Here is a 25,355-nt window from a genome sequence, read left to right as displayed (position 1 = left end):
ATGATAACTAACTGATAAACTCTGAGGTCGGGTGTCAGTTCCACAGGAATCACAAACCTGGCCCACATTTAGACTCCTGACCTTGGCAGAGTCAAAGTACTGGATTGGCTTTCACCAGTCAGATGATGCTTGATGATGGCTCATTTGTGGTCTGTTGTGGCAAATATCTCTTCCCACTACAGTCTACCACAAACTCTCTGAGATAAATCTGAGCTGACACATGATTCGTCTTCTTCCGTAGTGTTTCATAATTCCATATCATCACCATGCCATATCTTATTTTCTAGTTCCTTAAGCTTCATTGTGATGTCATTGCCTTGTGATGTTGTCATGTTTTCCATACTCCAGGGCAGGAACGGACTGGGTCTATAGATCTGGACCACAACCCATATTGGCCCTCTATAACCAGCATGTAAATATCCCACACCGCAGCCGCTTCTTGCAAAGTTGTCACAATAACATAAAGCTGCATTCGCAAACATTCCTGAGGTGAAGTCGCATCAAATCCAGCTGCACTCGACAAGTCTGCCTGTGTACCATTGTAGCACTGATCTCTCATATAAGGGCAGGAGCTTTGGGCTAACGTAAGGCCTGGATAAGGGTGGTGGTGAGGGTCCTCAAGAACAACCATATTAAAAATTAAAGCTGCAGTAGGCAGAATATTTTTGGCATCGTTGGACAAAAATTCCATAATAACTTTTCAGCATATTGTAATTCAAGTGTTCTGAGAGACTTCTGCACCTCCTCATGGCTCTGTTTTTAGGCTTTAAAGAATCTAGCCCGTGACGGGAGACTTTGGCCAATCACAGGTCATTTCAGAGAGAGAAAGAGTTCCTATTGGCTGTCAGCTGTCAGTCAGTTGCGAACTCCGATCAAACGGTCAAATATGAATCAATATTCTGTTACTGTAATGCCTTTTTCTCTCCTCAAATGTTCTCAGAACCATCTTGTAGTATACTGTTAGCAGTAAAATGAGAAAGTTTGCTCTGGCTGGTGGGCGGTGCTTGGTATTTCCTCAACTGATCTCAACATGGCGGCCGGTTCACAAACTTTCTCATTGATTCATATTTGATCAGCGCTGCCTAGTTTGACCGTTTGATCGGAGTTCGCGAGTGATTGACAGCTGCTCAGAGACGGCAGGTCTGTGAAATCTTGCAGATGCCATCAAGACACTTGCTCAGAAGGCAACACAACTAAGTCATGGACAGCATCCAAACTTCTTAATTCAACATCATCTCTTCAAAAACAAGTTAACCCTTACACTTAAAGTATGACAATTACTAAAGGAGAGCACTGACTGTCATCCAAACCCCACCCCCCTACCAGGTGCCAAGCAGTATAATCTGATGTGCCCGCTCTATCCAGCAGGTGGCCCACAGACACAAACCACCAAAGTGCCTCAATGACCAGCATTTCTTTTGCTTTTCTTCATATTGTACAGATGTTAAAATGTGCTCCTTTAAGTGGGGGTTTTCTTTTGGTATTATGATGTACACTTACCGCTGGGGTAACTCTATGTGGCTTAAAAGTGATGAGAAGTGTCTTGACTTTCAGATTTGGCTACATGTGTGAATGGGCCAGGCCTACAGCTGTCTGGTATTCTCCAGGACTTCGAAACATCCGGTTTGAGGTTTGATTGTTGGGATATGAACTTGTCATGTACTCCTCCCAATAGGAAGTGGATTACAGCATTTCCTCTCTATCTGATGTCTCAGCCCCACGGCTTTACTCTCATCCTCTGCCTCTCATCCATACTCCAGATTTCTTGCTGCACCACCACGTTCCTCGTTTTAGCAGAGTTGGCTTTGGCCGTGGCACAAACACTGAGGGCATGTTTGTCGACCTGCGATGTCCACCACACTACACCCCTTTATGTGACCCAGTAAATTTGGCCCACTTTACCCCCTCAGATCTCTGTGTGTATTGATACTGTGTCCAATATCCAATCAGTTGACTTCCTTTTGATAGATGACTGCCTGCAACCACTCGTGCTGTGAGTTGTTTGTATTATTGCGAGATTGTTATTTTGAGTGTTCACTTAAAGAGGACCTATTATGCTTATTGTCAGGTGCATACTTGTATATGGGGTTTCTACTAGAACATGTTTACATGCTTTAATGTTCAAAAAACACGTTACTTTTCTCATACCGGCTGTGCTGAAGCACCTCTTCTCACCCTCTGTCTGAAACGCTCTGTTTGAGCTCCTGTTACTTGGTGACATCACCACGTTACGGAAGAAAAGGCAGGACTTCAAGCAAGGTGTTTCAGGCAGTTCAGGAGCAGTGTTTCTGTGGGGGAGATTAACTCCCTCTTGAGTGGATTTTGTAACTTAACAGACCTTTTACATGCACAAAAAATATATAACACACTAAAAGAAATTGAAAAAACACAATAGGTCCCCTTTAATAATGTTTATTTCCCCATTTGCCATACAGTGTAAATGTTTTCTCTAAAACGTCAACATGATGAATATATTGATGTCTCATGAGTGATCTGGGACAATACAGGAAATCAATAAATACCCAACTGGGACATGAGCCTAATTGCAAAGACAAGTGCAAACACAGAAGGCTGAAAGATGAAAGCTCTTTAGAAAGCTGCTGTGTGGCTTTTTCGGTTACATATTCAAAGAGCCACCAGCCATATCTCTGCTTATCACGAAGGTTATAGCTATATAGGCATGTGGTTTGTTTGACAGCGATGACCCCACCTGAAATCTGTGTTACAGCACGTGCCACTCAGAACACTCGTTTCACGCGTGGCATATTGTACATGTGTAACATACTAGTCATAAAAGACATTCGAGATATCTCTATCTCTTTTCTTCACCTTGGAGCATTTTTATTTGTTCAAAATGTACCTTAAAGGGAGATTTGTCAACATGGGAGTGGGCAAATATGTTGCTTTATGCAAATGTATGTATATATTTATTATTGGAAATCAATTAAGAGACGAGGACTATTAATAATCACACGTTAGTCCTAGGGCTGTCAATCGATTAAAATATTTAATCGCTATTAATCGCATATTTGTCCATAGTTAATCGCGATTGATTGCAAATTAATCATACATTTTATCTGTTCAAAATTAACCTTAAAAGGAGATTTGTCAGGTATTTAATTCTCTTATCAACATGGGAGTGGGCAAATATGTTGCTTTATGCAAATGTATGTATATATTTATTATTGGAAATCAATTAACACAAAACAATGACAGATATTGTCCAGAAACCCTCAGAGGTACTGCAATTAGCATAAAACAATATGCTGAAATCATAACATGGCAAACTGCAGCCCAACAGGCAACAACAGCTGTCAGTGTGTCAGTGTGCTGACTTCACTATGACTTACCCCAAACTGCATGTGATTATCATAAAGTGGGCATGTCTGTAAAGGGGAGACTTGTGGGTACCCATAGAACCCATTTACATTCGCATATGGAGGTCAAAGGTCAAGGGACCCCTTTGAAAATGGCCATGCCAGTTTTTCCTCGTCAAAATTTAGTGTAAAGTTTGTGCATTATTTAACCTCCTTTGCGACAAGATAGTATGACATGGTTGGTACCGATGGGTTCCTTAGCTTGAGCCTGCTAAAAACCTCCAAAACATCGAATTGCGTTAATGTGTTAAAGAAATTAGTGGCGTTAAAACAAATTTCCTTTAACGTGTTATTATTGCAATAACTTTGACAGTCCTAAAAAAACATTCAGCTTGAAGAGTTTACTGTGATAAAAACTGATTTACGTATCTGTTAAATGTTAAGAAAAATGGGCTCTGCTCATTGGTTGGCCAAACAGGTAAAAAAGAATAATGTTAGCTTTTCCAAAATAAAATAGAAAGTCTTTAACTCTTGTGCACTTGTTACTCAAAAAAAAACACTCAAATCTGATGAGTTTATGGCACCACAAACATTTCTCTGTCTGCGAGCCTCTGAGCTGCTGCAGTGTTTCTGCTAAGCTAATCATTAAGCATAATAAAAAAGGAAGGTTATATCAGCCCTGGAGTCAGTGAAATCCCAGCCAACCTTTCCATGGAGCTTGGGCCCAGACGAGAGACAGTGGTGACGCAGAAAGCAGACATGGAGCAACAGCCCATCAGACCGACGTGGAGCAGGCAGATAGAGTTCACCCTGGCCGGCATCGGCTGTGCCGTGGGCCTGGGCAACGTTTGGCGGTTCCCTTATCTCTGCTACAGGAGTGGAGGAGGTGAGACATGACATCCTCAAACAGAATTATGAAACCAGACCAGCCTCTGTACTTATACACTGTTGTGATGCTGATTGTGTTGAAAGAATTTTTTCTGATCTTACCTTAGTGTGCATTTCATGTAAGAATGTGAGTTACACGCCTATTCTATACTCTGAATCTCTGCATGTACAGTTGGAAGGAACATTGGTTTACAATAAAAAAGAAGACATTTTATGGATGGATACGTCACATGACCCAACAAATAATGATTGAAACGATAAGGCAGGATGACATTCACAAAAGTTAAATATTAGAGGATGCCATACAACTGGGGCAGTGGAAAACTCCTCTGCCAGCAAAATGTGTGTGACCTTTGACTTGCCGTCACTTCCTGTCAGGTGCCTTTCTGGTGCCGTACCTGTTCATGCTGGTGGTGTTGGGGGTCCCTCTGCTCTACATGGAGCTGACTGTGGGTCAGTACACCAGGAGAGGGCCTGTCCATGCTCTGGCTAACGTCTGCCCGCTGTTAAAAGGTACATAAAAGGTGGCATGAATGTTTTATCCAAGTCACTGAAAGGTGCCCTTATTCAGATATGATATTAGTATACTTCTTTTAAAACTTAAAATAAGAGAGTATGCTTTCAGATTACTTTCTATGTACTTATCAGAGATGAAGTTAACAAAATTATACTCAAGTATACTTGGCTTATACTGGCAAGTATACAGAAAACTCCAAGTATACTTGGCTTGTACTGAAAAGTATATAGAAAAATGTCAGTATATTTGGCTAAGTATTAAAAGTTAACTAAAAGAAAACTTATAAAAAACTAAACTGAGAGTCTTTAAAGTATACTTACAAAAACTACAAAGTGGGCTACAAGTATATAACTAGTAAACCAGCAGTATAAGTTCACTTGCAGTGTAGTTCATATTATAGTTTCAGTACAAAATACAACTTAGATGTAAACTAGTTGTGTACTCAAAGTTTACTACTCTTACATTTAAAGTATACTTAAAAGTATACCAAGAAGTATTGAAGACTTACAAGTATACTACTAGTACATTGATATTAGTATACTTATTACATAAAGTATACTTGGGATTATACTTGAACTATACTTAAGTTTACATCATAAAATAAACTTGAAGTATACTTCTGTTTTGTAAGGGTGTCCAAACTAAAAACACTGACATTATTTGTGTGTGTCCTCAGGAGTGGGCATCGCATCAGTGGCCATCTCCTTCATCATGTGCATCTACTATAACGTGGTCATCACCTGGGCCCTCTATTACCTCTTCAGCTCCTTCCAGTCACCGCTACCATGGCAGAGCTGCAACAACACCTGGAACACACTTAACTGCACCAACCATGCCACCAACAGCAGCTACTCCTCCACAGCCAGCCAGGAGTTCTTCAAGTACGTTTCACTGTGTGGGAGAAACCAGTGCCGGTTCTCAGAACTGTAAAACTCAGACGAGATAATGATTATATTACAATATCCCTGTAGTCTGCCAACAGGCCGGATGCTTACACTGCTCTACCTGTGATGATTATATCAGAGGTGAACTAATTATTTTAATACACAACATGAAATTGATTAGTCATATGGGGAGAAGTCGACGTGAAGGTTGGTGATAAGAGTTTGGCAAACAGATAACAGAGGTTATATTAAGGAAGTGTTGAGTCAGTTTTAGCATTGAACTTCATCACCAGTCTGATGCAAAACATACTTCAAACTTATGTTGGTTCTTTGGTTTTGCATGTGGATAAACTGAGGAAGTATTGGGATTAGCTTTCCAATATGCAATGACGTCATGCTTGAGATCATCCACATTTTCCATGGTGGATATCGTGCTGTTTAAACAGTGGAGCGAATCCTCACGTTCTGGTTTACTCATTAACTTGTTTAACTGAGGTTGGTGGATAAATGTGGGAATGGAATGTAAGTTTTGGTTAAAACACTTTAAGCGTCATGGGACGCGTCAGCCAAGCAACTGATTTTACTGGATTATAGTGAATGCCACAGTTTCACAGTGACTGCTTGGGAAATTATTAATTTGTCAAATTTGGGATTTGTTTGATCAGCGGTTACAGGGTAACAAACACATCACGTTCCTGCTCACACTTGATACAAAGTCTATGAACTCTTAGTCTTTGGACTGTGGAAGGAAACAATATGAACGTGCAAAATCTTTTAAAGCATCAGCTTTGACCTCTGACCTGCCGCACCAACCAGAGGAAACAGATTTTTGTCTGGACTGAGAGTCTACACCCACGCTAGTGGCTCCGTTAGGCTGTACTGCTCTTTGTAAAGAGAACCAATTTGTTAGGTTCATGCCCAAAATTGTTCTTTCTCTCTTTGGCAACCTATATTAAAGAGGTTTATCATGTCGTGAGCATGACCATGTCAAGAGATGTGCATAGTTATATAGTTTATTTGTACGGAGAGTCTACTTGCACGGCAGCTATTCGGCTATTTACACCCGACCAAGTTGAATATGCAACTTAATTTAACAATAGATAACTGGTTAAAGGGTGATGAGCCTAGGGTCTGACCCTGTCGCCGGTTCACCGGTTTTCCTTCCTTGGACCACACAGACCGGGAATATCCAGTTCTGGAGATACTCTGACCCAAATATAAACTGACGTATTGTAGTACACAAGGGGACAAAGATAGTCGCCTACTTGATTGATAAAAGTGGTGGTCAGATGATGACGACACAGCAACCAGTAGAGATCAGAAACAGTAAAACCCCTCTGTGGTTCACCACATGTTAATGCTGCCCATTGTCCATCTGATTGCAATGACTAATTCATTACAACAGGAAAGAATAGTGGAGCCGAGTTTTGAGGCATGATAACGTGATGAATGTAGAATCGTCTTATTAACTTTTTCTCCTTTTTGTGTGCCTTCTCTGAAGATACAAGATGCTGGAGCAGACTAGTGGAGTAGATGAAGCAGGAGTGGTCCGGTGGGAGCTTCTCCTCATTCTCTTTCTGGCTTGGATCCTCATTTACTTTTGCATCTTTAAGGGGGTAAAATCAACAGGCAAGGTGAGTGAAAACAGAGAGAGAGGAATGAAGACTAGAGACGAGGAGATAGTGACAGTGAATAACAACTCTCTTGTTTGCAGGTGGTGTACTTCACGGCTCTGTTCCCGTACGTTATCCTGATTGCTCTGCTGATCAATAATGCGCAGCTTCCTGGAGCATTAGATGGGATAACTTTCTTCATCGTGCCGGAATGGCACAAGCTGCTCTCAGTGGAGGTGAGAGAGAAGAAACAGAGAGACTGGTCCTGTCTGACACAGGAGAGCAGCTGACTGGTAGATTCGTACTAGGTATTGATGATTGGTACTGGCAGTGATCAGTGGGTTTCATCCCTCTGTGTTGCAGGTGTGGGTGAATGCTGCAGCTCAGATCTTCAACTCCATTGGGATTGGTTTCGGCTCCCTCTTGGCCATGTCCAGCTACAACTCCTTCAACAACAACGTTCTGAAGTAATAAGCTCCCATCAGTAGTGATGATAATGATTACTGGGCAGTGAGAAAGTGATATAAAAAGTGTCTTCTCTCCCCACAGGGACACCCTGACTATATCCATCATCAACTCCCTCACCAGCATCCTGGCAGGTTTTGTCATATTCTCTGCTTTTGGATACATGTCTCATCTGCAGGGCATCCCTGTCAGCGAACTGGCTGTGGATGGTAAGAAAACAACAACAAAAAAACTCAACTAATATCATCAGCTCCAGGGGGATTGGTTTGATTTAATTTGGGTTTATAGAGAGTGTTGCCTTTTCTCCAATAGTACTGTGAGTGTGACTGGGTAATTACTCATAAAAATGATTTTAATCATAAAGAAAGAAAAGAATAAATTTGCATTTATTTGTAGGGTTATAAATCAGTGTCCTTGCAAGGCAATGATTCGTGGTACATTAGCAGGTCATTTTTTTATGGGAAAGTGAAAGCACAGCTGCAGTCCAATAAAATATGAGCCATAACAGCTCATTAAAGCCACGATGAATTTAAAAAAGGCCAACTGAAATTAATGCAACAACTCAGCTTGTCATACATACAACAAAAAATACTGTTAATTATAAAACCTTACAAATAATATGTGGAATTGACAATAAATGCATTAATAAATAACTACAAATATCTTTTTAAAAACCAAATGGTGTGTTACATTATACACACCATCAGTATGCTTCTTTCAAATGCATGAAGTCTGGCTATGAACTTCCCACTAATGTTATGAAGATACATTTTGATGTTGATACAATCTCCATATATTGCTCTTTCCATCACAATTTACATAATTTCATGTCAGTTTCCCTTCCTTAGAATGGGCATGATTTAGCAATGCCACCCTGTCATCTTGTGTGTTTGTGTGTCCAGGTCCAGGACTGGTTTTTGTTGTTTACCCACAAGCCTTTGCCAACATGCCAGTGGCTCAGCTCTGGGCCGTGATGTTCTTCTTCATGCTGCTTTGTCTCGGACTGGACAGTGAGGTAGTTAAAGCAGCAGCGGGTAGAATTGGAACAAATATGATTAAAAAAAGTTTTTTTTATAAAACGGTCACTATGTCCTGACAGTCGTGTCTAAGACAGGTAATCTGACAAAAATCATGTGCCTCTGTGTCCTCCGGTGCTCCTAATGGCATCTGCAAGATTTCACAGACCGGAGGAAAACAACCAATCAGAGACGAGCTGGAGCCTTGTCGTCTCTGAGCAGCTGTCAATCACTCGCAAACTCCGATCAAACGGTCAAACTAGGCAGCGCTGATCAAATATGAACCAATATTCTGTTACTGTAATGCCTATTTCTTGCATAAAATATTTTCATTAACATCTTGTAGTGTACTGTTTAGCTGTAAAATGAGAAAGTTTGTGAACCGGCAGCTTTCTGTTGAGGAAATACCAAGCACCGCCCACCAGCTGGAGCAAACTTTCTCATTCTACAGCTAAACAGTACACTACAAGATGTTTCTGAAAACATTTGAGGAGTTCGCGAGTGATTGACAGCTGCCTCCATTGAATGAACAGCCAATAAGAAAGCTAGATTTTTTAAAGCCTGAGAAGTGTAGTTTTCTCTCAGAACAGTTGAACTACAATATGCTAAAAGGTTATTATGGAATTTTTCCCCAATGATGCCAAAAACATTCTGCCTACTGCCGTCCTATAGAGCTACAGTTTGACTTTTTTTTTTTTTTTTTACCAGTTTGCAATGGTTGAAGTGATGGTGACCAGTCTCATGGATGAGTACTATCAACAGCTGATTCAGTTCTTCAAGCGGAAGGAGCTGTTTGTTCTTGCTATTTGCAGTGCAGCGTGCCTTCTAGGAATACCTTGTGTCATGCAGGTACGACTGGATGAACTCTAACCAAAGTATATCCAGATAGTAAAATCATCAGTCTATTCATTAGTGCAGTTCTAAAGAGTGTGTCTCTTTTCAGGTGGGCATCTATGTGTTCCAGCTCATGGACCATTACACTGCTATAGTGTCCATCATATTTCTGGCATTCTTTGAGGTTATAGCCATCTGTTGGCTTTATGGTGAGTAAACATTCTCAGCTGGGTTTTTTTTCAATGTAATTTACTCCAAAAGTAGACACATCACAACACTTTTTAAGATTATACTATATATATATATGACTATACTTTCATTCTCATTGGAGAAACATGTATAAATGTAAATATGCATGGCTGTTAACTGAAGTAGATTTCCATGCGTAGGAGTGAAACGACTTTCAGACAACCTGGAGGAGATGACTGGAAAAAGACCAAACATCTTCTTCAGACTGTGTTGGCAAATAGTTGCTCCTGTGCTGATCACTGTAAGTCATTTTTTCATCAACATGATTTAGATTTAAAGTAGGGCTGTCAATCAATTAATATAATTAAGATTTTCCCCCTTAAACCAAAACTGAGATCCATCTCAAAGCGTCACAACTAAACCTTATACTGTATGTTTCTTCTCGCTGCAGGTTATACTGATTTTCTCCATCATCCAGTTTAAACCAGCCCGCTATGAGGACTACGTCTTCCCTCCCTGGGCTCAGGGGGTCGGCTGGCTCATTGCCATGGGTTCCATCATCTGGATTCCTTTGGGTGTTCTTCACACATTATGGGTGCTACCTGGCTCGTTCATGCAGGTGACACACATCTTTTCCCACCTAAGACATTGTAGGTACCCACGTGCATGTGTTGCTAAAGTCATGCTATGTGTTAATATTATTGGTATTATTTCTCCTGCAGAAACTGAAGCTGTCCATCACACCAAACGCCCTAAATGAAAAGTCAAAGACGGCGTATTATGAGAGGGGAGGAGGAGATGCACATCCAGGCTTAGCTGTCATCAGCTCCAACATCCCTCTACCTGAAAAACTTCCTATACAGACAAACATGTGATACCTCTGTGCTTTGCACAATTCTCATATTCAGCCACCAAGAGAAGCATTTTTAAAAAAAAGATTTAATCACAAATTATTGTTTGTCATTACCTTTAAATCTTCGACAAACTTCCAACAAAAGTATAAGACAAAAATGATTTACATGATTATGAAAATGTGTCTGCCATGCAGATATATTAAAATGGGCATTTTTTTTTAGCCTGTTAATTAAGTTTGTTGTTGTAAATTTTGTTGAACAGTTTTGCTGATTTCCAATGTGACGAGATGTGGAAATACGGCGTTTAGAATCCGTTATTGTTGTGTACATCTTTAATATCCGGCCAACACTTCCTCTGTTGCCCAGAGCTTCAAACGGCTCAGGACTTCACACGCACTCCCCTGCCCCATTTGTGGACTTTGCTTTGCTAAGGGTGCCATCTTTTGGCCACGTCTGATGATGCAAGCATGAGAGTTGATAAATCTGAGGTCGGGTACTGTACTATAGACACATTTTAAACTAAGAAAATGACAAAGTAACGGCACTATTTAACATTCACAGTTCAAACAGTTGAACCACTTCTTTTAAAAACATAAACCACTTTGGACCAATTCATCGTGGCTGACTCATTTATTAGGTCAAATGCAACAGGGCGCTGCTGATAAAAATGATATACACTGGCGGTAAACAGAGGAGTACACGGGTCATGCAATATTATCTCATGTCATGTAAGGTGCAATAAAAACCTGTCACAAAGTCCACGGCTCGTGTCTTACTTCTGCAACGAACGGGTTGACCGTAACAGTCTGAACACAACACAGACCATAACTTACTTCTGGGCAATTGGTTTTATTTATTCATTTAAGGAGAAATTTCCACTGAAAGGTACACATTTGTAGGGTATACATGAACACAGAGTTAGTTTCTTCCCCCTACATAAGTTGCCAGTGTTTCCTTCTTACAATTCCTCGTGAATGAATCCAAAGTGCAGAACTGAAAATACACAGGCAAAAAGGTGAATAGTAGAAACCCATGTGCTTAACAGACAAGGGCACCTGTGCGTTTCCTGATTCCTTATCATGGGGGTTGAGACCTGGATAGATCCAAACAAGGGTTAAATGAATATGAACATACTGTGAGTAAAGGTGGCAGGATGGACAGCCTGTTGATGTTTAGTGACACTGGGTAGTATTGTCTATGGTTAGTGAGTATGAGACCACATCTATCTATGATCAAGTTAAGATATTTATAAAAAAAATTATATAAACAGCAATTACTCTTTCCATTTAATTTCAAAAAAAGATATGTCGTATGACCTACAAAAACAAAACACGTGCAATCAATGGCATACTCTTCCCTCTGAAGTGATGGTCGTGCAGATGACCACATAGCACAGCAGCAGCTCCTTTCTTATTTGTTCCTACTGTAGTTTTGGAGTCGGCTCAGTTCAGGACCGGGCTCAACGATTCACCAATACCAGGTCGCTGCATTCAGTAGTATTTTTGTAGTGGTTTACAGAGTCCACACGCCCCTTCATTTCCGTTCGCACAGCCTCCTTAATGCTCCAGCCCTCTTCGACCACGTCCCTGCAGATCCAACACAGCTGTAGTTGATTTGTTTTTACCCCCCCAACCCACCCCTCCCCTTTGCCCAGCAGAGGTCGCTAAGGAGTCACCGTGGCTGCCGTCTGTTTGCTCCTCCTGCAGCTTCCTGTTTCACTGCTAGGACACCTGCTCTACTGGCCTCATCTGCACATCTCCAATCTGAGGGCACAAATAAAAAGGAGTTCAATAGAGAAACCGGCCACCACTCCACGCTGATGCTTTTGATGCTGTACAAGAAAGAGGGAGATACCTGGACATGAGGAGGGGCACTGAGGACAAATGTGACTGCACTGGCTATGTCTTCTGCTTTCAAACACTGGAAAGAGGAGAAAAGAGTTATTATTGATGCAACAGTACGCTGCTGTTTTCACTTTGTGAAATACGTCTTGTGACTCTCAGTCAAATGAGCACTCTTACTTTCATACTCTCATACACTGCAGCTGCTTTCTCTGGATCACTGTTGTGGTGCCGGAAGGCAAACTCAGTCTCCACTATTCCAGGAGATATACACTGCAGGGGAGGAACATGGATTAGAAAATGTACTGCTTGCGGCATACTGTATTTTGTTTATTGGATCCAATATGCGAGCAATAGCACAGGTTGAAGAAAAACCTGCACACTCTGATGGTAACAACTAACTTACTGTGGCTCTGATGTGGGTGTTTGCTTCTCGAAGCTCTTGCCGTATCCCCTCAGTCAAAGCAGTCACAGCGTATTTAGTGGCACAGTAGAAATGCTCATCTGCACTCGGCACCACTCGATGCCCACCCATACTGTAACAGGTAGGAGAGGAGAGAGGGATGCGTGAGCTAGTATCCACATGTTTCTACTAGAACATGTTTACATGCTTTAATGTTCAAAAAATGCTTCACTTTTAATAATAATAATAATAATAATAATAATACATTTGATCTATAGAGTGCTTTCCGCTCTAACTAGCTTTGTTTGAGGGCGTGCCAAACAAGCTGCTAGGCAGATATTATGTATTACTTGGTGACATCACCACGTTATGGAAGAAAAGGGTGGGACTTGAATCAAGGCATTTCAGGCAGTTCAGCAGCAGTGTTTCTGTGGGGGAGAGTAACTCCCTTTTGGCGTGAACTTTGGGCTTTGTAACTTTGCAGACCTTTTACATACACAAACTAGAATTCCCGTCACGCGGTTGTATGCGTCCGCCAACCAGTCAAGTTGCAGTTTACAACCATGTCTGTCCAAAATGTCAGCACTACATCATTTGATCCTATTTTACATTTGTGTAAAATTGTCATAAATAGCATATGAATTCTTGAATTATGGCTAAAAGACGTGTTTTGTGAGGTCAGAGTGACTTTGACCGTTGACCACCAAAATCTAATCAGAGTCCGAGTGGACATTTGTACCAAATTTGAAGAAATTCCCTCCAGGTGTTCCTGAATTTTTATGCCTCCAACACAGAGGCATAACAATTATATTACACACTAAAGGAAAGGGGGAAAAGGAATAAGGCATAATAGGTGCTCTTTAAGGTAATAAATGACTAATCCCTACAGACTCAGATTTTTACTTGTCATGTTTTAAATGCCTCTACTTGCTCACTTATACAGCAAGATTTCTCACAAGCCACATATATTTGCATGGTTTAATATCATATAAAAGTGTCTCAATGGGCTTTACAGGCACAGAAATAGACGGTTAAATCAATTATATAGATCTACAGAATTTCAACAACAGGATTATAATAAATCCAATAGTTCCAGGTCTAGCCAGGTAGGGCTCACAACGGGCTTTACTTAATGCCCGCCAGATTAAAATCACCTTGAACAAACTGTCTGAGGTATTTTAATCTATACAAAGATTCAAAGGTTGTCTGTACAGCTTACCTGTTAATATTGATGATGTGGCCATCGTCCACATTCCTCTCCTTCATTGATTTGTACGCCTCACGGGTGCAGATAGACAAGGCTAAGACATTCACCTGCAGGGGAGGTGAAGACAGCAGCTTAATTTATGTTTCAGTCAATCTATATACGCACTGCATTCAAATAAGACACATAACGAAAGAAAAACATTAGTCAGTTGATATCATTTGCAGAACTTGAATGTGATTTTGCAATATTTAACGTCCTGTGATGAAACTGTATCAGAGCCGCCTGACTGATGTTCCCCAGGTCACTGTGTTAGACCAGCTCAACCTGCTGTTCCTGTCCAGCTTGTGGGCTCTAAGCTGCTCCCGTAGTGACATTGATAGACGCAGGTTAAAGCCAGCGTGGTGGCAAGATAGGGGGGAAGTGACCAAACAAGGTCAGCGTACAGATTAAACACAGGCTAAAAATACACTGCTGTACACATTCATGTGTGGCTGCCATGACAACAGATGGACGAGCGTTACGAATGCGGGGCGCTGGAGACAGAGACTTTGGAGCAGGGGGGGTCTTCGGTGGTCAAGAGCTCAATGAATCAGACTGTAAGGTCCAAACAAGAGAAATAGTGCTGGCTTTCATTAGTGGGCCTCTTCTGTGCCAGTGCTGCTCTCTCAGAGCCAATGAAGCAGCCTCTGTGAGGGGAGGGAGGGGATCTGTGTGTGCGTGCAGAGCCACACATTTCTGCTTTAACTCTTATTCTCCGAACAACACAAGACTTCCACTCACGCTGGGCAACCATTTCAGCTCCTCCTTCTGCTTTTCTGTTTGAGTAGAGCGACCATAAAGTCAATACAACATAAAAACGGAAGGGGATAATTCAAACCGTCCCTACTCTAAATAAATATGACGTTTCTCCCTAACTCGTTTTAGCCGAAGTGTTTATATTTGTGTGTCTGCGATCCACCCACGTCGATCATGTTCCTCCAGCCCTCCGTCTTCCCGCTGAGCAAGGGCTCATTGTGGGCCAGTCCGGCATTATTGATGCATACGTCTACGCCCTTGTGTAGCGTCTTGATTGCTGAGAACATGGACAGGATCTCCTCCTCGTTGGACAGGTCACACTTGTATGGGATGAGTGTGCCGCTGTAGCCGGCGCTCTGACATTCTGCTGACAGCTTCTGAAAAACACAAATCAGACCCGATTTAACAACAGTAGTTAGAGGATAATAAACACAAAACTTTAAGTTGCCAATAAATTGATTATCAGGACTGAGACACTGTTAGATATGAGCTAGAAATAATTAACTTGCAGCGCCATAATTAAGATAGAGTCAGTGCCATGATAAACACCCTACCCACTCAGACACTGACAAAGCAGTGAGAACATGCAGCCATAAAATCAACACCACATCAGTTGAGGGCAAGAGGTAACCTGACAGCACCAGTGTAGTCCATCTGTCTTTTAGCCGATAATAAAAAGCATATTAATGGCACTTTTCTACCAAAATCCAAATCATGAGCCTGAATGAGAATGATGGATGGGACGCCTCTCCCTTCGGGATACAGCCGGGTCGAGCCCGCTGCGGGCTGAGCAGGCTACACTCCAACCAGGTCAGTCGGCTGTGTCCACCACCGTGGGGTTTGATACAAACTGACACACATCCCCCTGCCAGACACAGCTGCACTGGTCACCTGATGTCTCGCTCTGGGTGCCAGTCAGACAGGAGGGGGCGTGGGTGATAAGGGCGGGGCTGCTGGTTAGACGGAGATGATGCACGGCACTGTAACACTCTGCCTAGCGTAAGCGTCTGTGTGCAGCCAGAAGGACTAAATGTTTAGAAAGTCGACCATGTAGAAGTATTAAAAATTACGCTAGCTTTTGGCGAGGAAAAACTGGCATGGCCATTTTCAAAGGGGTCCCTTGACCTCTGACCTCCAGATCAATGAATGTAAATGGGTTCTATGGGTACCCACGAGTCTCCCCTTTACAGACATGCCCACTTTATGATAATCACATGCAGTTTGGGGCAAGTCATAGTCAAGTCAGCACACTGACACACTGACAGCTGTTGTTGCCTGTTGGGCTGCAGTTTGCCATGTTATGATTTGAGCATATTTTTAAAGCTAAATGCAATATCTGTGAGGGTTTCTGGACAATATTTGTCATTGTTTTGTGTTGTTATTTGATTTCCAGTAATAAATATATACATATATTTGCATAAAGCAAGTATATTTGCCCACTCCCATGTTGATAAGAGTATTAAATACTAGACAAGTCTCCCTTTAAGGTAAATTTTGAACAGATAAAACATGTGATTAATTTGCGATTAATCACAATTAACAATGGACAAATCATATGATTAATCGCGATTAAATATTTTAATTGATTGACAGCCCTATTTTCCATGTATCCCCTGCTGTTACCCTTCGGAGTACAAGTACCCCTGGTTGGGAATCACTGACAATATCAACAATCAACAATACATGTTGGTTCTGGTCTCAGTCCCACATAAGGAAACAGCAAGGGCATATTTCCAGGTTTATCCATCAACTGCAGCACACCATGTGACATGTGATAACAGACTAGAATTCCGAGCAGCCATGAGACATACTGAGGGTGTGACCATGAGTATATAAACAACCCCAAAACTTGCTTTATAGGAAGAGCGAAGCATGTTGTAAAGATAGTAAGTACATATATTCATGGCTCACAATGTTGAGCATTTTTTGTAGTGCAACTAATCCCAGTGAAAAGGCAGCATGATCATAAGTACCTGACATTTCGTGACAGCTTACAGCCAGAATATAAATGCCGAAAGCAGCTGCAGGAAGTTGCATATGACACTACCACATGTGATGAAAAGTGATCAATCATCATACGTAGTAGTGTGGATTGATGGGACTACACTTCTGTTAAACGTCTGACACCTGGACATACTGTTGCACTAAGTATACTTGTGAAGCCTGCTTTTTTATAATCGGGATGAAATTGGATTGAGGGATCATTTTAGCTTTTTTTTTTTTCTAACAATACGCGTAACAGAGTGAATGCATCCTATCTCACACTTAGGGAGTGTGCAGATTTCCCTGCTCTTCCTCTAAGCTGTTTAACTGGGATTATCCAGAGAGAAGGCATTACCCGAACAAAGCTGTCAAAATGCTAAAACACTGAAAACGCTTGTCTCATCTGTAAAGATTTAAAACCAGCTCTTTTGCCCGTGTTGTATACAGGTGAACCATTCCTTTTTGTTCATTATCTTAAATGTGAAGATGCGGTCTGTTCAGCTGCAGTGACGTCTTTAAAGTTAAGTATCTGAACTGCCTTTAGACCAAAGATCTTTACTTCACACTCGCCTGAGTCCCTGGAGGGACAGGCTCTCAGGCAGACTGCTGGAGAGGCTCTTCTTTATTCAGAAAGAAGGCTAACATACAGGGAAAGCTATGCCAGTCTTCTGTTGGAGGGGTAGAATTAGTTATGTTACTGAGGTTTAAGTGGGAGCAAACAGGCTGTGATCTTGGTCCAACTACAGGAAGTCTCAGGCTGTGAATCTCTCTCTGTGTGTATGTGTGTGGGTGAGTTCTGGCACCAGCTGTAGCGCCATGGCCAGTACCAGCCCTCATACTGGCCACGCCTACAGCACGCCGTCCCACAGATAAGCAACCGGGCCTGAAAGTGCAGCAGCAACATAGTTGGCAAACGCACTCTACGCACGATCCATTCATCACAGTCCAAATTGAAATTGGATATCTGCAGGTTAAGCATGTTAACTCTTTTTTAAGACAGGGGTAGAAATGAGAGCGAGGAAACCACTCAAATATACCTCGATGACAGACTCACACACAGCAGTGCTGCTAAATGAGCCATGGGGAAACACAAAATAAAACTGAAGATAAGTATATGAGGGAAAGGTGTACTGGAGGTGCACAGGTCGCGCTCAAATCAATCAAATGCAGCATCAGAATCCAATCAACCAAAATGCAAAAAACTCATGACATTAGGGTTGCAACTATCGATTAATCTGTCGATTATTTTCTTGATTAATCGATTAGTTATTTGGTCTATAAAATGTCCAAAAAAAGTCGATCAGTGTTCCCAAAGCCCAAGATGACGTCCTCAAATGTCCTCGTTTTGTCCACAGCTCAAATATATTCAGTTTACTGTCATAGAGAGGTAAAGAAACCAGAAAATATTCACATTTAAGAAGCTGGAATTATTGACTTTTACTTTCTTAAAAAATTACTCAAACTGATTAGTCGATTATCAAAATAGTTGGCAATTAATTGAATAGTTAACAACCAATCAATAATCGATTAATCTTTGCAGCTCTTCATGCCATTATGTCATTATTCTTCTCTCAATGCAGCATTCACGTTCTTACCTACTTCCTTCCAGATACCGATTTGGATACCTGAATGTGCGGTATCGACCAATAGTACAAATCCGATACCAGCATGATAAATATAATATCTTTGTTGCTTTTGGGCTATCTTTGTGGAATACATCTCATCGTTGGAATGCGGTTTCCAACGTTTGTCCTTTTTTCCCCTTTGCCTTGGTGAAGTTGTCGTGCTCTTTTGCGTGGTGCGTCTTCAAATGTTTTATAAGATTGCTGGTGTTGAAATTGGCAACACTAGTGCCACCTCCTCAAAACGGAAGCCTTACGTACTGTACAAATCGTCGTTTTACTGGTTTGATTTTCTACTGTGACAATATTTACAACATTCTAAAAATTGTACAAGCCTGCTTTCAAATCACCTGTACTATCAGTTACTTTCATATGGTTTTGCTCTTGGGTTGTTATGGAAGACTGCACACACAGAGCTCAAATAAAATCACTGTTTGCCATCACCCAGACAGTCTTGATAAGACCAACACTGAAAGATAAAATTCGTACAATTCAAAAAGACAAATGATGTTACAACAGGTCATAAAGCCTTTAAATGTTACAGTAATGGGTGTACATACACCCACGCACGCAGCACTCCCGGTCACATGTGTACATGCCTACATGGTCACATTCACGGCCACTAACCCCTGCAGGGGGCTCTTATATAAGCGCCACAATGCAAGCGACATCATTGTCCCGCGCCATGTTCATCAATCATTCACCCGCTCACGTGGAACTGGTGTAAATGGACCAGAGAAACAACTCGCTAGAGAGGAGGAAATAGATAAAAAATAAAGATGCCAAAGCGCTAAAAGGCAGACGAGCTCTAAGTGGTGAGCCAGCCAGATCGATAGCACAAGGCAGCAGCCGTGAGCAGAGAGAGCTGAGAGATTAGATTTGTCTCAGGTTGACTCAGGAGGTTTCACGGACTAAAGATGGATAGTGTTATAGGCCACTGTACCCCCGCTTATTCTCTGAAAAGACTGGTAGGTGGTTAAAAAATCAAAAGATGTAATGCAGCCATAATTCAGCCAAAAAAACCCTCCTCCCCTCTTAATCCTTCCTGTCCCATCTCTTAAGTACCTGCTGTGATACACAAAACTATTTTGCCTGTCATAATGCATTTTCATCCTCATTACTGAGACTGTTGTCCAGCAATCACAAAAAGTGTGCAGAAGGAGGGAGGAGTAGAGGGCGGGTTGGCAGCCAGAAAGAGAAACAGAAGGAGAGTGAGAGGGAGAAAACAAAACCTGAAGCACACATTAAAATGCATTAAAGCTGATCAAAATGCTTTCAGATATCAGAATGTTTTACTCTATAATAGGGCTGTGTATTGGCAAGAATCTAGGAAAACGATATGCATCATAATACAGGGGTTACGATTCAATATATTGCGATTAATTGCGATACTGTAAGCAAAGCGATATATTGAGATTTTTTTTTTTATTAAATATTTTAAATCAATTGACAACCCTAGATTTTTTTAAATTAAATTTTAGGAAAACGGTCATAGTATAAAGAAGACATTCCCATATGCAAAAATCTGAGTAAAAAAAGTTTACTTTTTTTATACAATCAGAACATGGAGATCTGCATTTTCATTTATCAGTCTCTGTAACATCCAACATCATAGCACTACTTTGAGAGGGCACATACACTGAGAGGGTGCATCTCTTTGCAAATTAAATGAGTATTGACTCAGTTAATCTTTCCATGCAAACTATTAATTGAAAATCAATAATGTTTTTGAGAATCGATACAGTATCACAAAACATAATATCACAATACTCTATATTTTCGGTACGTTCTTACAGACCTACTCGATAAGAAGGAAGAGAACAGCAGCGAAGGACGGGTTGTGCAAGCAAGGGATAATCCACCCTATAGATGAATTCCCATAATTTAGTGTTATCACTGGAAAGTAAGTAACACTCCCCCCTAAAGCCATGAACCAGAGAGCCAAAACTGTGTTTAGAGATACCATGAAATTTCACTAGGAGCTACTCCACAGAATAAATAAGTGAAGGGAAATCCATTCTTCGGCTCTTGAGGAAAACATCCACTTTATTCCGCTAAGCCCTATCACCCATTATCCAGCCGATCTACTATTGTGTGACGTAATCATACCGAGTGTGGGGGTCAAAGGTGATAGCGGGCTGTATAATACTATTGCAGCAGGGTAGAGGGGATGGTTGTGCGATTATCTCTTCTTCACACACTGAAAGACCGCCACCAAAAAGGTCTAAAGGTTGAACAGCGAGGTTTTACAGCTCTGTCTCATCAAGACAGAGAGATAAGGAAATGATTACATTCTTAGTCAATAACTACTCATTGGATGAGAGACAATGTTGGAGAGGTGCTGACCGCGGTAGTGTAAAGGAAAAATAGTCGCACACAAAAAAAAAAATTTAATAATTTACCAGTGCTTCGACATGACGGTCTTCTTCAGAGTATTGAGGGACAAAAACAGCTTCACAGGCGTTAAATAGGGCATAACACACAGGTGTGGTTATCTAAAAATCAATATTTAGGCCATTAGGGACTAATCATTAGTAACTACTCATTGACAAATGTTCCAATCAAGGAATACGTTTTAGCCGTAAACGTAAATAACTTTAAACCTAAACACGGCGCCTGTTGAGGAGTAAATTGAGAAGTTGTACATGACAACTTGAGTATCTGGTGCCTGTGATTTATAATCTTTAGACTAGAGACAGAGCCGGCAGCCAGGTGTTGTTTTACAGACTGGTGCAACCAGTGTGGTGGCATTTTATTTTCCCAAACAAAGTGATAAAAATCAGGAAGAGGCGGCAGCACGTCTTTACTTCAAATAAGACAGAAAACAGTGCGAGGATGGCATTTCTGCCAGCGATACTTCCATGCTAGATTAACTACAGAGAGAGAGAGAGTAGGGCAGCCTTTAGTCACATATTCACATGGGCATCACATGATAAGAAATGCCTCTCCAGTTCTCTTGTTTGTAGATGAAACATGCTGAGGGGTGGATCTTCCCTCTAGTGAACCAGCATGCATCACGTGCCTCCTCCATCTCATGTGATGAGTTATTCCTGCACCTGATGCCGGCCATCGGTGCAACAACTCAGCTCTCATCGCAGCTGGTTCTAGCTATGAGCCACATCATCATTATGCATGCTACGTGTATGATAACTTGAGCCCAGAGCAGACAACAAAACACAGACACAGTGGAGTCTCATGGAGACGGTGTTGATCTGACGCGTCCAGAATGAAAACCTTTCAAACTGGGCCAGCCTGAGCTGGGTCTATTCAGCATGTGAGCTTAGAATAGCCATAAAATGTTTCCAGAATCAAACAAACACCCAGCAACAAATCCAATTTGGCCGCTGTCGAAGCGACAACAATCCAATTTGCATTCTTTCTCGTCAACACTGAACTTGGCGAACTCGAATCGTCTCTGTGTTTGTGTTGAAGACTCGTGTAAAATGCTTTCACCACGAAGTGCTTTCCTTCGCACTCTGCTCTCTCTGCTACGAACATACATTCAATAACAAGTGCTGGCCTGCTCCTGCAGTTGCACTTAGCGTTTACGTGACGTCTTCCTCCCTTGTGAACATCAGGCCTCCTCACACACACACACAAACACGTTCTCACAGACTGCACACTCAGAGAAGAGATTTCCAGCAAGTCTTCAACAGGACAGGACAGGACGGGAAGCGCCCCACCTATCATAGCAGGAGGCCCGGGGAGGGAATGTCAATGCCAGTAAACCTTACACCTTGAAAGATGATGAGCACAGAGAGGACAGCACAGCGGTGGTGCAGGGAGAGTGGCTCATAGGGGTCACTGAGCTGTCGGGACCAATCACACTGGTAATTGTATGAGACCCCAGTGATTCAGTACAAGTAATTAAAAACACTCCTGACATAAGCAATGAGAAGGAATTTAACTGATGGAAGTGTTTTTAGTAAACAGTATCTCTCTAGGGCTGTCAATTAATTAAAATATTTAATCACGATTAATTGCAAATTAATAGCACATTTTTGATCTGTTCAAAATTTATCTTAAAGGGAGATTTGTCAAGTATTTAATACTCTTATAAACATGGGAGACGACAAATATGCTTGCTTTATGCAAAAGTATGTATATATTAATTATTGGAAATTAATTAACAACACAAAACAATGACAAATATTGTCCAGAAACCCTCACAGGTACTGCATTTAGCATAAAAAAATATGCTCAAATCCTAGAATGGCAAACTCAAGCCCAACAGGCAACAACAGCTGCCAGTGTGTCAGTGTGCTGACTTGACTATGACTTTCCCAAAACTGCATGTGATTACCATTTCTAGTGAGGTTTTCTGATGCAAGTATCTTCACTCTAGCTTTAAAACTGAGCCCGCTACAATGTCTGAAAGAATGAATAGCGGCCGAGCTTAATTAAAAATCGCAAGTTGCGTTAATGCGTTAAAGAAATGAGTGGCATTAAAATTAATTTGCGTATTATCGTGTTTACTTTGACAGCCCTAATCTCAACAGATTTTAGGAGAGACTACAGTCAGAATAAATGAATAAAACTGAGCTCTTATTATCTCATTCCACCTGCTATTGAGGATATCAATCCATTAATCATTGACCTATTTTACTGGCTATTTCTATCTGCTGTCTTAAGGGTGCAAATCAAATTCCTTGCACATATGCCTCTCACCTTGGAATAGGTGAAGGTGAGGTTAAAACTAATGTCAAGGTGAAAATGTACTGAGGTCAGTAGTGTTTTGTACACTTGGGAACACAACAGAGATGAAAAAGGCTGATTTCTTATCATCATCCTCCACCCTTCTATCACAGATCTGTGTCTCCATTCCCACGAGTCATTGATATCCACAAAACAATCTGGCCTACTGCTTTGGGAGGATTCATCTATGAGAAAATGCTCTTATTTGTTGTGTTGGTGACAATGTTGCTTCTCTCGGGGGGAAGAATCCATGGAGACGTGATGGATTATTACTTAGTTAGGTATAAGTCTCTGTCAGCTCGCAGCTCAAGTGGAAAACGTGCAGTCAGTGGAAAAAGCTTTCTGCATGGGTGAGACAAAAGGTTGTGAGCCGAAGAAGCCGTGACGTTAACTCGATGAGCTCAGGAGAAAATTGACACGGGAGATAAAACGGCGACTGTGCAGGTGAAGACGGCGGTGCTGTGATTTCTCTAACAGCCGATGACAAGTGACACAGCAAAAAGAACAATGTTAAAACATAATGACTGGACGATTCACACTGTATTTAATGTACATAGGCTACAGGGGTGTAAGAAAATATCGATACTTGGGAATATTGTGATATTGTGTTTTGTGATACTGTATCAATTCTCCAAAACACTGTATTTCTACAGTATAAAATACATCAATAAATACCCCACTCGTGAATTTTGAAGCTTTTATATGTCTTAAAAAAGGCGGTTGCTAACAAGAGGCTAAATGAAACTACTAAACGTCATCACGCCGACTTGTCCGCCTTTACAGCCTCGTTGTGTATACTCGTGCTCATGTGATTGTGGTGTAGTTCGTTTATAGCCTAACGTTAGCTTTTTACTTCTGGGGATTGCATTTACACTTCAAAAATCATAAAAGTGTTGTTCATTTGAGAAGATTATCTTGCTGAACAAAACGTGTAAATATCATAAACATGTTTTTGCCACAGACCTTATTTTCTGCAATAATCCAAAACCCAATGGAAAAATCCCACTGGCTTTTTGTCGAGGGGAACCAGGATATTGCTAACTTCCTGGTTGGCCTACAAAAATACATCATCCCTGCACCACTCTATACACAGCCCTAATAGGCTAAATGGGGTTTTATAATACTGAACAACAATTCAACAACCATTTAACTCTACATTTTGCGTATCACACATATCACTAAAATTACAAAACATGAAGACCAAAACAGAAAACTATATATAGAAGAATCAGGAGGACACAGACTAAAAGAGAGACAGAAAGACAAAGTGAGACAGAGGGTACGAGACAAAGAGCGTAAAGCTGTCTGACCTGACCCACTTCAAATCCTTTCTGGAGTGAAATCTATTCACTGTGAAATAACAGGATGGGCTGTCCAGACACACAACGTACATGAGGCGGTTGAGACAGCGTCCGATTTGCAGACCGAGAGACACTGATTGACTTTTTAAGCATGACTGAGCACCTTTTACCTCCTTCAGAACGGGCACCAAATCGAAGTTGGTCAGCCAAGGTCTTAAATTAACCTTCTGGCTCGAATGCCAAAGGCTTCAAGTTTTAATTTAGAATTTACTCACTTACATAAAAGATGATTGGACTAGTCAAAAAAAGTGTAGAGGCTACCGCTTTGTGCAGAACTGCATTAACGGGAGTCTGTTTGATACAAGCCCACTGGAAATAAATGTGTTTGTTCGCTTTGACAAAGTCTTAAAAAGGACAAAGACCAGAAACAGAATATAACCAATGTATTGAAATGTTATTATCTCAAAAGGCCATCAGCATTGAATGTCCAGATTTGAAAAACAAAAAAAAATGTGTCTGTCCCTTATGCTCCTGGTTTGAGTTTTCTCATCTCATATTTTTCTTTATTGCTGACCACAATAACTGAACATCAACTATCATCTTTGGAGCTATTTTATACAGAATCTCTTCCCAATCTCTTGCCCACAGGCTCTCTCTCTGTGTGTGCCAACCACAAATCTGTTTAGCACTAAAACTCCACAAATTATGTTTGCTAAATTTATCTGATCTAAAATTGCAGCGGCCAAAGCTTTGAATTTTGACAGATGCTTCTATCGTGGGTAGCCTCAAAGCACCCAGGAAATGTCAGTTTCACTATAGCAGTTTGAAATGGACTTACAATACAAATAGATGTATTTATTACTTAGAAGACAAATGGGACTACTTGCAGAAGGGTGGAAAAGTTCTGCCCTGTAAAAAGCACATTTCAAAT

At 41.2% G+C, this 25,355-nt stretch overlaps 2 protein-coding genes across 3 annotated transcripts in view; one reads left to right on the top strand and one right to left on the bottom strand.

The window, feature by feature from the left end:
- The first annotated feature begins 4,004 nt into the window (after positions 1-4,004).
- Positions 4,005-11,141, top strand: si:ch211-283g2.1 (sodium- and chloride-dependent GABA transporter ine). Its single transcript, XM_037748335.1, has 13 exons — positions 4,005-4,203; positions 4,584-4,718; positions 5,399-5,603; positions 7,108-7,240; positions 7,321-7,455; positions 7,583-7,686; positions 7,769-7,893; positions 8,587-8,699; positions 9,409-9,549; positions 9,644-9,743; positions 9,924-10,024; positions 10,175-10,342; positions 10,446-11,141. Exons 1-13 carry the CDS (start codon positions 4,029-4,031, stop codon positions 10,596-10,598), a joined length of 1,788 nt encoding a protein of 595 aa, XP_037604263.1. The 5' UTR covers positions 4,005-4,028; the 3' UTR covers positions 10,599-11,141.
- A 265-nt stretch (positions 11,142-11,406) lies between these two features.
- dhrs11a (dehydrogenase/reductase (SDR family) member 11a) overlaps positions 11,407-25,355 on the bottom strand; it is a 21,648-nt gene continuing 7,699 nt past the window's right edge. Inside the window, exons 2-8 of one of the 2 annotated variants that reach the window (XM_037748337.1) lie at positions 14,991-15,200; positions 14,041-14,135; positions 12,825-12,954; positions 12,599-12,691; positions 12,432-12,497; positions 12,253-12,340; positions 11,407-12,163 (exon numbers count right to left, since the gene is read on the bottom strand). In XM_037748337.1, coding sequence (XP_037604265.1) covers positions 12,299-12,340; positions 12,432-12,497; positions 12,599-12,691; positions 12,825-12,954; positions 14,041-14,135; positions 14,991-15,200 — 636 coding nt within the window. In that variant the 3' untranslated portion in view covers positions 11,407-12,163; positions 12,253-12,298. Of the gene's footprint in view, positions 12,341-12,431; positions 12,498-12,598; positions 12,692-12,824; positions 12,955-14,040; positions 14,136-14,990; positions 15,201-25,355 lie in introns of both variants that reach the window. The other variant, XM_037748336.1, reaches the window with a different exon arrangement.

This window comes from Sebastes umbrosus, chromosome 17 (assembly GCF_015220745.1).
Source record: "Sebastes umbrosus isolate fSebUmb1 chromosome 17, fSebUmb1.pri, whole genome shotgun sequence".
NCBI lineage: Eukaryota > Metazoa > Chordata > Actinopteri > Perciformes > Sebastidae > Sebastes > Sebastes umbrosus.
The sequence above is the reverse complement of the archived record's forward strand: the minus strand, read 5'-3'. Positions and strand labels throughout refer to the sequence as shown.